General features: G+C 39.2%; 1 protein-coding gene across 9 annotated transcripts in view; it reads left to right on the top strand.

Moving 5' to 3' along the window:
• The first annotated feature begins 29 nt into the window (after positions 1 to 29).
• Ampdeam (AMP deaminase) overlaps positions 30 to 15156 on the top strand; it is a 32036-nt gene continuing 16909 nt past the window's right edge. For 2 of the 9 annotated variants that reach the window (XM_077402771.1, XM_077402761.1), the window contains exons 1-2: positions 1674 to 1708; positions 3527 to 3663. In XM_077402771.1, the coding sequence (XP_077258897.1) occupies positions 1689 to 1708; positions 3527 to 3663 (157 nt within the window). In that variant the 5' untranslated portion in view covers positions 1674 to 1688. Of the gene's footprint in view, positions 189 to 1288; positions 1525 to 1673; positions 1709 to 3524; positions 3664 to 5263; positions 5429 to 6108; positions 6390 to 13222; positions 13448 to 15156 lie in introns of those variants that run through there. The other 7 variants (XM_077402763.1, XM_077402764.1, XM_077402768.1 and 4 more) reach the window with 7 other exon arrangements.

Below are 15156 nucleotides of genomic sequence, written 5' to 3'. Positions count from 1 at the left end.
GATTTTCATGGGAACGACGGGAACGAGTCTGCGCCAGCCGGGGAACGTCGCGGTTCGCAGCTGTGTCGCGCCTCCTCGACCAATCACGCTCAGTGCCACGCGCGTCACACCACGGGCGCAGTGCCGTAGAAGCTGCCGACCCGACGGAGAGATCGTTCGTACGTTTCGCCGCGAGTGCTCCGAGAAAGGTAGGTACCTTTGCGCCTTCGCTACGGACTCTCTCTCTTTCCTCTCTATCTCGTTCTCCCTCTTCCCTTTGGAATTATCGTCGCGCAGAGTGGTATTGTTTCGCGGAACGTGCGACGCGCTGTCAGGTTCATTCCTTCATCGTGGCGTAATCACGGGCGAATTGGCCATTGGGTGAAAGGAACTGAGACAGAGAAACAAAGAATGAGAGAGAGAGAGAGAGAGGGAGGGAGAAGTGCACATGCAAAAGAAATTTCCACGATAACGTTAATAAAATCGGTTTGCGGAATTTTATCGCAAAGCAGGATTATTCGTATTTAGATTGCGTTAAATTGAATCCTGCATTCGTGGCATTATATGTAAGCAAAGTATTTTTTAGAATATGTCGAAGGATTCGATTAAATTTAAAATCTATATAACCTTATCAGTATATCGGCCAACATGTACAGAAATATTCATCAGGCATTATCAGTTTTATTATTATTATTCTTTACAAAAGGGGGTTGCAGTTTATATATATATATACACGCGCAGAGTCAATCGTACGAATCGTGCCTTTGTTGACACGTGAATGCATATGTATAATATGTTGGAGCGTGCATATCATGTATCTCGCATATGTTCTCCGATAAGCATCTAAATTCGCATGTTGACGCATCAGCGACCCCCATGTGTCACCCCGATAAGTACGTCGTAGGTCGTGACTCGCGCGGCGTGCGTCAGACCCGGACTCCGACGACGCACAAGGCGACAGGCGTGTTTACGCGCGCGGGCCGCGGCGCAGCTGGATCAAGCGATCGAGCGGTGGAGCTGGAGCCTCTGGAGCGTGCGCCGGCGGCTCGCGGTGACGATCGTCAGGTGTTCGAGCGTACTCGGTACTCGGTACTCGAGTAGGAATGAGAGAGTCTCGCGCGAGTCGCGCGTAGTAAAGGTGTCGACCGGAGCAACCGCGTGGAGCCGCGCGCGTCCGCTCGAGCCGTCTCGCGTCGCCGAACGTCGCCGAACGTTGCATGCTGAACGTCGTCGTGGTGAAGCGTCGCGTACGACCGCGCCGCCCCTCAACCTCAACTGCGAACAACTTCACTCTGTCGTCAATCGTGCATCGTGAGAATCGTGAGGATCAAAGCGGTTCCCAGAGCGTGCACCCGCGCCGTGATTGGCCGAGCGCGCGTGCCGCGCCGACTCGCGATTCGCTCGCCTTCACCGTCGCCGTCCATTGTAGCCGTTCGCCCGGCAGCAGCGCGACGATTCATCGCGCCGATCGCGCGCGCGAGACGTTTCTCTTCGCAGACGCGGGGCCAACGAGATCATCAGCGTGTGGTGAGAGAGACGTAAGACGTAAGTGGTTGAAGCAGATGAATTGCGCCTTCGTGACACGACACGGAGATGGCCGGTGATAACGAGTTAATTTTGCATTTGCCGCATGAAAAATTCGAGCGCGCGCGCGCGCGCGGATCATTAGCGTATCAATTGATCGGCTGGCGCGACCCACGTACATACACATGTGCTTCTTCTGGCAAAGGTCTCTAATGGGAGAGTCTGTGAGCGAGGAAAGAATGGCATGCACGTACATTTAACGATACTGATCTATTTAAGTTTGCACTTTTTAACGCTTAATGCCGGTATATATTTTATATAGTATGTATGGAGAGGGAAGCGGTATGTAAATATTTCCTTGCATAATTTTATTTTGTGATATTTTAAAAGGCTCTTCACACTCCATAATAATGTCAGAGATGTCAATATGTACTGATCTTTTTCATTCAAAATTATTAAATTTTACATATATTGTGTAATAAATTAAAATTACAAATTTGGATGTTTAATAATGAAAAAGATGTATAGATAATTATACGAAAGATGCACACATTCTCAAGCCAAGAAATAATTTAATCGGTTAAACAAAGTTAAGATAATTTATCGCATAATGTAAAAATTTATTAATTACGATCACGAGAGTTATGTAAATTGATCGAAAAATAGCGCATGATACGCATGCAGAGAAAAAAAAATACGCGGCGTTAACTGTCGTCGCTGTATACTAATGAACTACGTGCAACACTCCAACTTCCTGCAGGCATTAATAGAGTTAAACCGTAAAATACGACGAAAGAAATATTGCACGTCGCTGTTTTCAAAACGATTCCAAGCTAATTACATCACAATGATGCGATTAATCCTTGTTTAAACGAGCGCGACTTTATGCTCTTAATTGGCAGTTGCATGCGTGAGCCGAACATTTAAACTTGATAGAATAACAAATTTGTTACATCAGAGATGCGCGATAAAGCTAATCGGAGTGCGGCATCAATGTGCAAACTAGTTTGCAATATATCTTGTTAATTTGATAGCTATGCGCATTTAAATCAATCGAGATTTATCTTTTCCAATAATTTTCTATTACTAAATTACATATTGTGATCTGTGCATTCATACATTTTATTAATTGGACGATCAAATGGTAATAATTAAATTCTTTCTCATTCAGAATTGTTGTCAGAATGAAGATTAATATCGCAGGGTAATTTTACTTTCTCACAATTAGCCTTTCTTATCGCGAGATAAGAATTCTTATGCGATAAGAAGAAGCCTTTTGATATGGTTTCCTGATAATTTAAGGAAGGGGGGAAAGATAAGAGCAAAAATGACAATTTTTAGTGTAAAACAAGACTAGGGTGTAGTGCTTTTATAGTACCTATAGTGCTCCAATAATCTTCTATATTATTAATTACATATTATAATCTGTGCATTCGGACATTTTATTAATTGGATAATCAAATAATAATAATAATTAAATTTTTTCTCATTCAGAATTGTTATGAAGATTAGTAACGTAGTCTATAATTTTATTTTTTCACGCAATTAGCCTTTTTTATCGTAAGATATATAAGAATTCTTATGCGGTAAGAAAAAGTCTTTTGATATGATTTCCTGATAATTCAAGGAAGGGGGAAAGATTAAAGTACAATACTACAATGTCTATTGTAAAAGAAGATGCTCTTAATATTTTATTTATCATTATAATTAATGCTTTGCGTAGCATCTATTGAATTATAAAATTGGTAACAATCTTGAATATAGGAGAAAAATATAGAAAACAATCTAAAAGAAACATATTTTTAGCAAATGGTATTTTTTAGAATCATATTATAGATATATACGTCACATATATATCATCTTGGAGAGATTGTATACTTTATACATCTTCTTGTACGAAGCGCACGGTTTTGTAAACAGCGCGCTTCGAGAGCTTATCGAGAAATCTCTGATAATGCAGCCACGTCAACGCCGCCGGATAATTAAATAAAGCGAGCACTCAAGGTGACAAACGCATTTGCAGAATTATGGAAGACGTGATGGCCATGAACGGCGTGAAGGAGGTGAACGGTGACGCGGACAGGCTCTATTACGAATTGGACGGCGAGGGCGATGCCGATAGCTCGACAACTCCGAGTCACAACGTGGATCATCGCGATCGTGAGTACCGTCGATTTGTCATTTTACGATGTGACTGGTTCTGATCAATTAGCCGTGCAAAGAGCCGATTCGTTAAAACATGCAACACGGTCATAATTGCGCAAGATAATAAGAGCGATTTAAAAATCACAAAAGTTGTCAAAAAGTTCTTCTTTGACAGACGTTTGTTCGAGTTGAGCCAATGTTATTCTTTAGCTTCTTGAAGTTGAGTTAATTTCAAAAATGCAGTGTTAGTCTTTGATGAGTGTTTATTCGTTGTATCAAAGCTTATATATATATAGGTATTCCTTGATCTCCTCAAATCGTAAAGATTTTGTACGGAATTATTTTTTGAAGACTATTTATTCGTTGAAAATAGAAGTTATATTTTTTAACTTCTTGAACGATGACGCTAATATCACAAAAATGTAGTCGTTCTCCGATTGTTTTGGAATTGTTTTTCTCTGCGAAGCTTCATTTAGACGCTGCATTTCTTCGTGATTTCCCGCTTGAAATGGCCAATCACCCCGCTTGACTGCAATTACACCGCGAAACGTGCGCGATACGTATCGTGGCACTAGACGGTGCATTATGGCAGTCACGACTCGCACGTAGCGACAACCTTTTATTTGGCCGCACGGAAGGCGAAGTTAATTGAAGTTCGCGAGAGGGATGGAGATCGATATGAATTATATACGCGGCAGCCGCGAAAGGAAGACGAATGCCTCGGAGATTTTCCGTCGTCACTCGCCGATTCTTGCGGTGCTATATATATATAGGAAAAAATTTCAAATAATCAAAGAAAATTAACGAAAACACGAAATTTTTTACGAAGAAACGAGATGAATAGAAACTGCTGTTGACTGTTGCTTCAATATTGTATTCATTATTTATCACAAAAATCTATTATTTATTTATGTACAAATAGTATTAAGAGAGGTCCCTTTAGTATGATTATAATTACACATTGCATAGTATGATTAATTGATAATTACAACATCAGCAAAAGACGCAGAATAAGGTGCTGAAAGGAAGAATATGAGAACAACAACTTTACAAGTTATAGTAAAGAACAGATAAGATCTAACGAAGGCAATAAAATAATGAACGTTTAAAAGAGCTTTTTGTATAACAATTTCAAGTACGCCTCATGATTTACCAAACTAGGATAATTCTAATTACAATGAATTCGAGTGACACGGAGGATTGTTTATACGTAGTAAAGCGTTTTATTTTTTTGAACACAAAATCGTGTTAAGGACGCGAGTGAAGATTTCGGAAAAATTGGCAGGCAGCCTAAGACCTTCTCGTCTCGTCGCATACGGCCGATCGTATTTTGGCCGTCGCGTCGTCACAATAGTGCCCGTCGGTGTTCTCGTCTCGTCTCGTCAGTGCGAGGCGAGACTTTCGGAGCGTGAATAGAGGGCAAGAGTTAGCTTCCCAGAAGTAGAAGTAAACCGCGATTCGACCATCACGGTAGTTTTCGCGGCGCTCCTCCGTTGAGTCGCGTTATGCAGTCGTAAATCCCCGAGATAAAGTGGCGTTACGTGAAATTCTGAGAGTTTCTCGGAAAACATATCCCTGCGATAATCGCACGGCCAATTTGGAGGTCGACGTTGATGGTGAATCTTGATAGTGGAATACGTGAAGCTTAAGAGATTTCGCTCCGGAAAATAGCTCCGGCGGCGAATCGAGTTGAATCCTGGGCGATAATTGGCCGGCGAAACTCCGCTCGCGAAAATCTTGTACACATTTCTTGATTCCGATCTAAATCGATTTTAATTGGGTGAGTCATAAATAATCTTCGACACAAATAACATCAAGTTCTTTTATTTTTTAAGTTTCTCAATGCAAGAGAGATAAATGACTTTAATTAATTTTCTAAATGACTCTAAAAATTAGTTATTAGCAAGAATTAGTTATGAAAAGAGGAGAAAAGCCAAGTTACTCATCCAGAAAAAAAAACGAATTGCAACTCAATTCAATGATTTCTCAGTGAATTATCTTAATCATAACAGTATATAGCATCAAGATATTTTCCAAATTTTTTGTTAAATTAAATTTTTACTATTATATTTCGAAAATCGAAATATAATTTTAGTTAAACTATATTTTCTAAACCAATATTTACATCGCTTGCTCGTCGACGTCAAAGGTATAGACTGGCTGATACAAATTGGCATAGTCTCGTCGTGTTTTGCAATCGTGGTCGGTTGGATCTTCCGGTTGGGAAGATTACGTCTCGCTTCTGAATTCGCACATTCGAAATTGTTCCGGTGTTCCCTATTGTCATTGTGTGTCTGCCTTCGTGACCTTCGTGCGTTGGCACGTTCGATAAGCACGGTGATTAGCACGTTATTTAGTGCGACGTCTTCACACGGTATACAAGCGCACGACGCGTTATTGAAAGTCGGCGTCGAGTTCGATCCTCATTTCTTGCAAACGATTGTAGTATTTTTTGTATAGAGTCACAAAGACGCGCGGTATCGCGAAAGACATTTATTTGTGGCAACCCTGAAAACCTCTGAAGAATCTTTTATCATCAGGAGGGACGAGTTAATAAACTTTCTTTCGAAGCAAAAGGAACCGTCGGTAGTGCAATAATTTACGCTGCATCGAGGATCGCGTGACTCAGGGCGACCTGGGAAAAATGTCGATCAGGGGTGTGACCACTTCGGAGAGCGAAGCGTTCCTTGGTTCCTTGCGCCTGCCGAATTTTCTGATCGATCCGGATGAATTTTTCGAAGGTAAAAACGAGCGCGAGGGCTCGTGTTACATGTCGGATTGTGCGATGTTTAACCGTTTTGATGGCGGGATCGATGTAATTGACAAAACGCATTCATGTCGACGTCACTTTACCGTGAAACTGTCCCAGATAACGGCATTTCCGCATCGCGGAAGGATTATTCCGTGTGTGAATAACAATGATGACGAATCTGTGTCCGTTGTAATCATCAGCGTTTCTTATCTTGTCAATAACACAACTAACAGCCACTGTATCTTCGTCTTCTTAATTGCGAAATGTATTTATTGTTAGATTATCTTGCTTATAAGATACGTATTCTCGTATAGAGAATCGCAAGTTTTTAAGTCTTTTCGGAATTTTCCGACCGTGAGTCATGTCGCTTATCTTCCTAAAGCGTATATAAAGCGCATATAAAGCAGGCTCTTCATTAAAACTGCAAATTACTCAAGTATACAAGTTGTAAGTACGCCAGTGTGTTACTTTAATAGTTTAATAATTAGGAGGAAACATTGTTCTAGCTTAACATTGTTTGGGATTATTCCGCTCGAATTATCAAGACCTTTTTACACTGATGTTCAAATAACGTGTTAGAATGTAATTCTTATGAGTTTCAAGTAATTCCTGTATATTTACGGTCAAGGCCGAGACATAGTCGGCGATTATCTGTTATTACGCAATTACATAATGTCTGTTTCCAATAAAATAGTTAAGTTTTTATTCTTGGAAGAATATTTTTTCTTCTAAAAACTCTTTATTTTTCAAAATTCTCTATAAGAAGTATAAATTAACTAAAGTCAAGTTTTAATTATTCTCGTTTTTATGTATTTCGACATTTTAGAATTTTTTTTCGATTTCACTAGAACAAATCCATATTTCACAAGTTTCACTTGGACATAGGCCGGTATTCATAGGTCAGTATTCATAGTCAGTTCTTAGTTCTTATATTTAAGACCGTCTTAAGTACAATCGTCTTAAGATGTCATTAACCAATCACAGAGCACCTTAAGATATTATTTAAGACGGTCTTGAAATAAGATCTGATTATGAATACCAGCCATATAGGTTCTTATTTCAAGACCGTTTTAAGTAATGTCTTAAGATGCCAATAATACGGCTCTGTGATTGGTTCATAACATCTCAAGATCGTACTTAAGACGGTCTTAAATATAAGAATCGACTACGAATACCGCCCATAGTTTGACGGCGGAAAAAAAACGTTCTAACTGCAAAACTGTTTCAGAAATATCATGTTTACTTTTTGCGTTTTACACAAATGTCTCGATGTAAAGTTTCATAACATATTGCCTAAGCAAGATACAATTCTGTAATGTCACGTAAAAATCTTTTAGAAAAATATTATCGGCGAAACAGCGTTGGGGAAAATTAATTACCAAGAATAGTCGAAGATACAGTTATTACGATATTATTCACTGGTGCCGTTAAACTAAAGAGATTATACGTTCAACGTAAGATCGTGCAAATTACGAACTTATCCCGTTTCGAATCCTTTGATTCCGAAATCACCGCAGTAAACCCTGGCGACGTGGGCTGGGTGTTAACGACGTGCCAATGCGTATCGAAAATACTGACGCCGGCTTATTTTCGTCCCGCGGCACGGTACATTTGTCGCGAGAACGCGGGTCCTACATGCCGCGACGACGACGGGAAGGTGTCGACGTTCTCGAATGGGAAAAGATTGGGACGTGCCTCATGCGGAGATCCATCACGGTAACCGTGCCAAGGAGGTGCAGTATTGATCCCTTCCGCTACGTCTATATACGCTATGCCACTCGTCTTGGCGCGCGCTGAATCGCCGCGGCCGGCCGCCAGAAATTGAATCACGCAAATTCACGCGATTGCCGTAAATAGACGTAACCGTGCGGTGTTCGATCGCGTTCTTCGGCGCTTCAAGGAAATTTCCTACAAGCTGCTTAGAGCCGACTGCACCATATCGCTGGTATTAGCTGACGTGTTGAATATTTATGGGAGCTATCGTCATCGGAGAGAAAGAGAGAGAGAGAGAGAGAGAGAGAGAGAGAGAGAGAGAGAGAGAGAGAGAGAGAGAGAGAGAGAGAGAGAGAGAGAGAGAGAATTTCGCTTTCGTTAAGATAATTAAGTTCCTATACATTGTTGTGTGTCAAAATTACCTTTTTTTGATAGTTTGATAAATTAAAAATGCTGATTTTTTTGGCGATAGTGTCTTTTGCATCGTTAAAATTTTACGAGTATTTTGTACACTATATTTTAAAGATAGAGTTTGGATTTGGGAATTAAAATTAGGAAAAAATTAGTCGCATAGATATTTAAATTTTTTTTATTGCTGTGGATTAATATTATTATAGGTATTTAACCCTCCGAGAACACACTGGGTCAATTTGACCTTGTTTTTTTATTTTTTATTTTTTAATAAAAAAATAAAATTTTGTTCGTAAATTACGTTTTTTTTCTAAAAAACACTCAAAAATTAAAAAACATTTTTTTCAAAAAATTGATTTTTTTAAATTTTTTTAAATATGTAAATAATTCCAACGGCACTTTTTATTTATAGCAATTGATTTAACAATGTTCCAAGTACATCTGGAAATTTTTTCAAGCTGATCGCACTCGCCAATTTAAAATGGTGGACGATCAAAGTTTGTGTAGGGTCAGATTGACCCAGAGTGTTCTCCGTGAAGGAAAAAATAGGTGTGTTCTCGGAGGGTTAAATTAAAAAGGTGTTACGAAATAAAAATCAAAACTTTTAATAAAGAAAAATCGATCTCGAGTTAATGTTATATGAGTTATATGAGTTATTGTTGTTATATGAGTATATCATGAGCACCCATTTGCGACATGATTTATTTAATATGTTACGATATTACACACACTTTCAACTTTGACGTCACACAATGAGTCTTTTGATAAAGCTTTTAAAATCTATAATTACCAGTTAAAAAATTCATCATCTATAATCGTGGTGTGTAACACAAGCACTTGTTACAGAGTCGACTGAACACACTTTCGTGATAAGATTGTTGATATATAAGATACCGATAATCATTATCATAATGTATACGGTAGCAAATCTGTTTTGATATAGAATATAATAAACTCTATTATCTACTTTTAATCCGCTTTATTTTAATATGTTGTGAATTACGTTTTACTTTATTTACATTATTCCTCATACACACACACACACACACACACACACACACACACACACACACACACACACACACACACACACACACACACACACACACACACACACACACACACACACACACACACACACACAATACAGTTATAATACGCAAAATATCTGCGTAATTCTTCACGATCTGATCATAAACTGTTCAAGTCTAAATTTAACTATTTACAGCTAACCTTTTTAAAGATAAAACGGCAAGCACATTCAGTACAAACATAACATTTAACATTAAACGTGATTGTTGATAAGCCTTATTTATCTGTTGTAAAACAGGCGAATAATTAATTTATACGGTTTATTTTGATTTTGATTTACATAGAGGTTAAAGTTTTAGATTACCTGCATTGTGAAGGTCGCTTTGTGTCAAAAGCTTCTTTCCCTCACTTCATTCAAAGTGCACAGCTGACTCAGGACGAGTCTTCATTCTGTATAGTAAATGTCAAGGTTAAAAGAGACCAGCAAAGAGTTTCAAGTGAAACGATTATTTACTGTGAAAAAGGAGCAGTGTGTATCTATACATACTATATAAACATAAATATGAATAAGTAAATATAAATATAACTGAATATAAATATTAAGCGACGTTCTCGTTTAAGGCACGTAATAAAAACACGATTGCTAAATCAGATGACATCTTTTTCTAGGCTTTTAGTTAAATTTTCGAATTGACACCTTCAGATATAAATGTGTCTCTTTCGCAGGTCAAACTAATTAACTCTACTTTTTATCAATTTGCTCCTTTCTTGATTTTATCGCCAGAATAATTATGATTAATTTGTAATTTTATTTATTTTTATGGAATTGATTGGTTCGACTTCAAGGAGAGGTTCAAACACGTGCGAGAATATCTCGTTCCAGGAATATAACATTCTCGTGATTCGCGGCATGGCTTGCACGATGTCGCTGACAGTCTGTGACACCAATTGGAGGAAATTCCTCGCTCGGATCGCGACAGTAAACGCCAATTAGTTCAGCTGCCGTGTTTGGCGCACGCGAAAATTGTTCGGCGCGACAAGAACGACTACGTAATTAAATCAGTTAGTGCATCGCACACTGCTAAAACAAACATCCACGAGTTTGTCAGCGACGTAAAAGAAAGAAGTTACACGCACATAGCATAATGCATTGCGGTGAAAAATAATCAATATTTATTTGTCGAGAAAATTATGCCCATTCTTCATTGTGTCAGCGACTTTTACATTTCGAAATGCACGTCAGGTTTTACTTGAGTTACAATACGAAGATTTATTACCTTTTACATATACGGCCATACTTCTCAAATAATGCAATGTAATACAAATTGACATAATAAAACATCAACACATCAATTCGTACTGCGCTATTACCTGAAATATTGATAAGTATTGCTACATATGTGTTATTTTTTAAATCGTTTATTTGCAGGGGCTAATTAGTAACTAAACAAAAAATTTCCACAGTTTTCCCGATTGCTTCTCTATTCTCTAAGCGTTTCTTATTTTCAAAACTTTCTGGTTTCTCTAATTTGTGGAGTAGCTCAATATTCTGCTTGCATTAACTTTTTAAGACGTACACATTTAAAAAATTGATAGTTGGTATCACATCAGCTATTATGTTTCTGTAAATAATTCAAAAGATATCAAAAATTTATTCTTTTTATCGAGTAATTACTCTTACACGACGAGATATAAATTAAAACATTAAATTGCCGGTGAAACAAAACGCTAACAGTGTCAGATTTGTGGCTTGTATACATATCGAGTACGAGACAAGGGGAAGATAAACACGCAACGGGATCGTTCGGCGAGGCGCAGCGAGATGAAAAACATATCGCCTATCTATAACGCAGTTCTTAAGTTACAAAGGTGGTATGTTTTTCAAACGGACACGCTTTATTTATAATTTATACAATTGTCAACAATAGAACGGCCTTTCGCACGTACGTCCCTCGGTCTATCACTCGTGCATGCGTAATCTGCCTTGTGACACCTATACGCAGTTACGCACGCACATAACGATCGTGCGTGCGTGTTGCGTGTGTGTATCGCACCGTGCGATGTGGGTCACAGCGGTAATAAAGCATGCACGCCAATCGCGAGTCGTCGTGTGTGTGTCCGCGAGTGTACTATTATTAACTGATGGGTGGATCGTGTTCTTGGAGCACTCACCCGGACACCCTGGGACTTTTAAGTCCAAAAGGTTTTTTAAAGCGTTTCTGTATTACAAAAGATCTATAAAAATCCATGTATCATATTTAAGGTTTCAAAAAGTGATTTCTATACTTACATAGTTTGGAAATGTTGCAGTTTTTTTCCCTCATTCCCGTGGGAATGATAAAATAAAAAATCGACTGTGCCTTAAAAGGCCCACAGTGTTAAAAATACTAATGCGTGTTTCGCCTCGCGCTGTCGCGCGTTGCGAGATGTTTGTGCCAAGTTCCCTCGGTATGTTCCACGCGCGTGTGCAAATTATGACTAAAGTCGCATATTATAATACATCGATAATATGGGAATGTGACGTAAATCCAGTTCCAAAAATTTTGCCGAGTATATTAATGGTCTTGCTCCGCCACGTGTGCCTGTAACTTTCAATCTTAAAAACTGTCACGTTAAGTTTCTATAATTGATAATTTTGAAATCTCTGTGCCTCCCAAAATGTTCCGCAAAAGAATTTCCGCCGATGATCGAATATTTACGTGCAACGTTAAAATGCCAAATTTCAATGGACTCCGTATCTGTCGAGTGTCGTATCTTCTTGTTGCTAAAATACTAGGTCAGGATCCTTTTGTTCCGAACGTTTTATCACCCATAAATCTTTCTCAAAGGCGAAGAGCTATCTGGAGATTTTAAAAAGCGCAGTTCTCACTTATCACTCGCAGAAGCAACATATCTTTGCTTAACATACGAACTGCATTCGCACTCTAAAGACGGTATTAAGTACAATCTTAAGATGTCATGGACCAATCACAAAACCGTATTAGCATCTTAAGACATTACTTAAGACAGTCTTGGAATAAGAACGGACTATGAATATCGGCCTGAATCAAATTTGTTTTTCATTCTCAGTACTACGTCATATAGAATATTAAAAGAAACGTCTCGTGCGATAATGTTTCGTATCAAGACTATCGAGATTCATCCGTGACATTAATTGATAAATAAGTCGCTCCTGTACTGGATCGTGCTCTAACGAAATTTTATCATTCTGTCGAATGCATATTTTCGAGACCATCAGGCTCGTAAGAATTTTTCCAAACAATATTCTTTCCAAAACCTTCCTTTTGCACACATTACATTGTCGCACTGTTTCGCAATTCCAGGATCGTTGGAAATCAGATTGGAAACCAACTTGGGATCTTTGAAAAATGTGAATAATTGATTAATCGAAACTCGCACTATATTTATATGTAGTCTTATCAAATAGTTATGATTTTTATAATGCGCTGACCCGTACCGCGTGCACGCGCGGTTCCGCGCGTGGCGCGAGCCTATAGCGCGGCCCACGCGCGAGAGCGTACACACAGTGTATACACACGCGGATTCCGCGATGCGGCTCCGCCGCCAAGATTCCACCGAGTATGTTTCCCTCCCTTCCTCTCACCCTGGCATAGTCAGATGCATTCGACACTCTCGCGGACCAGTCGGTATGGTCTAATGGTCAGTGCCCCCCGACGCGTCGTCGACTAAACACACGCAGTAAAAGTTTCTCTCTCTTGTGAGGGAAAGACCTCTCGAGAGCGAACTCGCATATCTCGCATCTCGCGTCGCGCTCCGTTTTCCCATGGAGTAAAGTCATTCGAAGCTTCTCGACGATAGATAAAACGGGCATCACGCCAGGATCGAGTGACCCTCGTGGATCTCACGGAAGGTGCCTCTTAATTGTCGCAAGTTTGTGTGAAACTCAAAGAGATACGTCAAATTTTGCGTTGCATCGACCGTGCGATTTGTCCGATTCCCGGCGTTCCGACCTGGGACTCGCGATTAAAACGAATCGCGTCGCACTTTTGAGATTGCGCAATTATCGGAACGTTTCAGACCCTCTTCTCCTCGGGTAATCTTTAGCAATAGTAAATTACTAACGTTATACGAATGTTTGAATTTTTTTTATCGCGTTTTTGCCACGTTGTTTTGATTTCGAGAATAAAATTGAATACCATCTATCAAACGAAATCTCTTCGGACGTTGATTGATGTAAGATAGGACCTTGGAAACGGAATGCTCAAAATCGTTTTCGAATAAAGTCTTAAGGAATCACGAAAAATTATCATTTATTGCTCGATTCACACTCGTGTGTAAAGTGAACCTTTTTTTAATTAAATAGAATTTTAATTTACGACCAAGAGACTTAAATGTGATACGGTTTCTTTCGACAATTGCGAAAGAAAAGAACTAGCTCTAAATTTTGTGAGGAATAATGCTTAGTGTCTGTATTTTATGGGAGCAGCCCGTATATATATATATATATCGTATAGAACAAGACCAGTTGATCAGAGTTAATCGACGTCGATGCAACGCAACCGGCTTCTCAAATGTGTCGATCGCTGACGAAAGTCGCCCCAAGCAAACAACATCTCACGCCACGCCGTTAATTTACTGATAATACGCGGCCCTTTTGCCTTTTCGAAGACGCGTTGATAAGACGTGTCCGCTAGTCCAACTATCGTATGCGTCAGAACGGTGTTGTTATCAATAATATGTCCGTAAATAAAGAGCTAAAGATACACTTGAGCAGACGCTCGCCGAGACGAGCAACAAGCTTACGACATTCCCGTGCGAAATTTAATTCGAGTATCGTTTTTTTCTCATCGGCTTCAATCTCGTTAATATCGACTTTGATAACGCAAGATGAACACGAGGGAATTATAGAGATTATATATTTGTAGAGATTAATGCTTATCCGTGTATCGGACAGTTTCTACACAATCGAACACTCGGATATTATTCTGACACATCTCCGGTTACAGATAAGTCGTCGACGACGATTCGTGACATATCTCAAGAACTGGAGTATCAATTTTACATGACGTTTACCTTTGTTTTACTCGAATAATTTACGCAGGTGTTCATAACGTTCTTTTTTATGCAAATTTAGCGATTTTACGAATTGGAGAGCATGGGCTTTTATATATACGTTTATTTTATACCTTGTAAAATAAACATACTCGAATTACCGCGTAGCGTTCCAGGAATACCCTTAATCAACAATATAAAATATTTCCCTCTAGATTCGTTCGTAAATTTAGAATCTGGTTTTTTTTTTCATTACAGAGAAATCTTGTCTGGAATAATAATATTTTCTTAAGTGACGCGAACGGCAATGTGCTTATCTCGTGCACGCGGTTGAAAGTGAGGTTCACGCAGACGTTACGTGAAAATCCAAGATACGAAAATAAATCCGTACGACGCGGTTAGATCCGAGGTTAAATCGCGGATTCATCAAAGGGATTCTGCGTCGCGTGTAATTTCCGTTCTTCGTGGAATTGTAGAACTCGTATATAGGCTGCGTTCGAGGAGCGCGCTATTAGCGCTATTCGCTTATTCTATCCTTGTTCTACACTTGACGAGCGATAAAGATAGAGTCGGGCAAGTGATTGAGC

Source organism: Temnothorax americanus, unplaced genomic scaffold (assembly GCF_048541705.1).
Source record: "Temnothorax americanus isolate GAGA-0224 unplaced genomic scaffold, ASM4854170v1 Scaffold16, whole genome shotgun sequence".
Lineage (NCBI taxonomy): Eukaryota > Metazoa > Arthropoda > Insecta > Hymenoptera > Formicidae > Temnothorax > Temnothorax americanus.
This window is presented reverse-complemented; position numbering and strand designations above follow the sequence as displayed.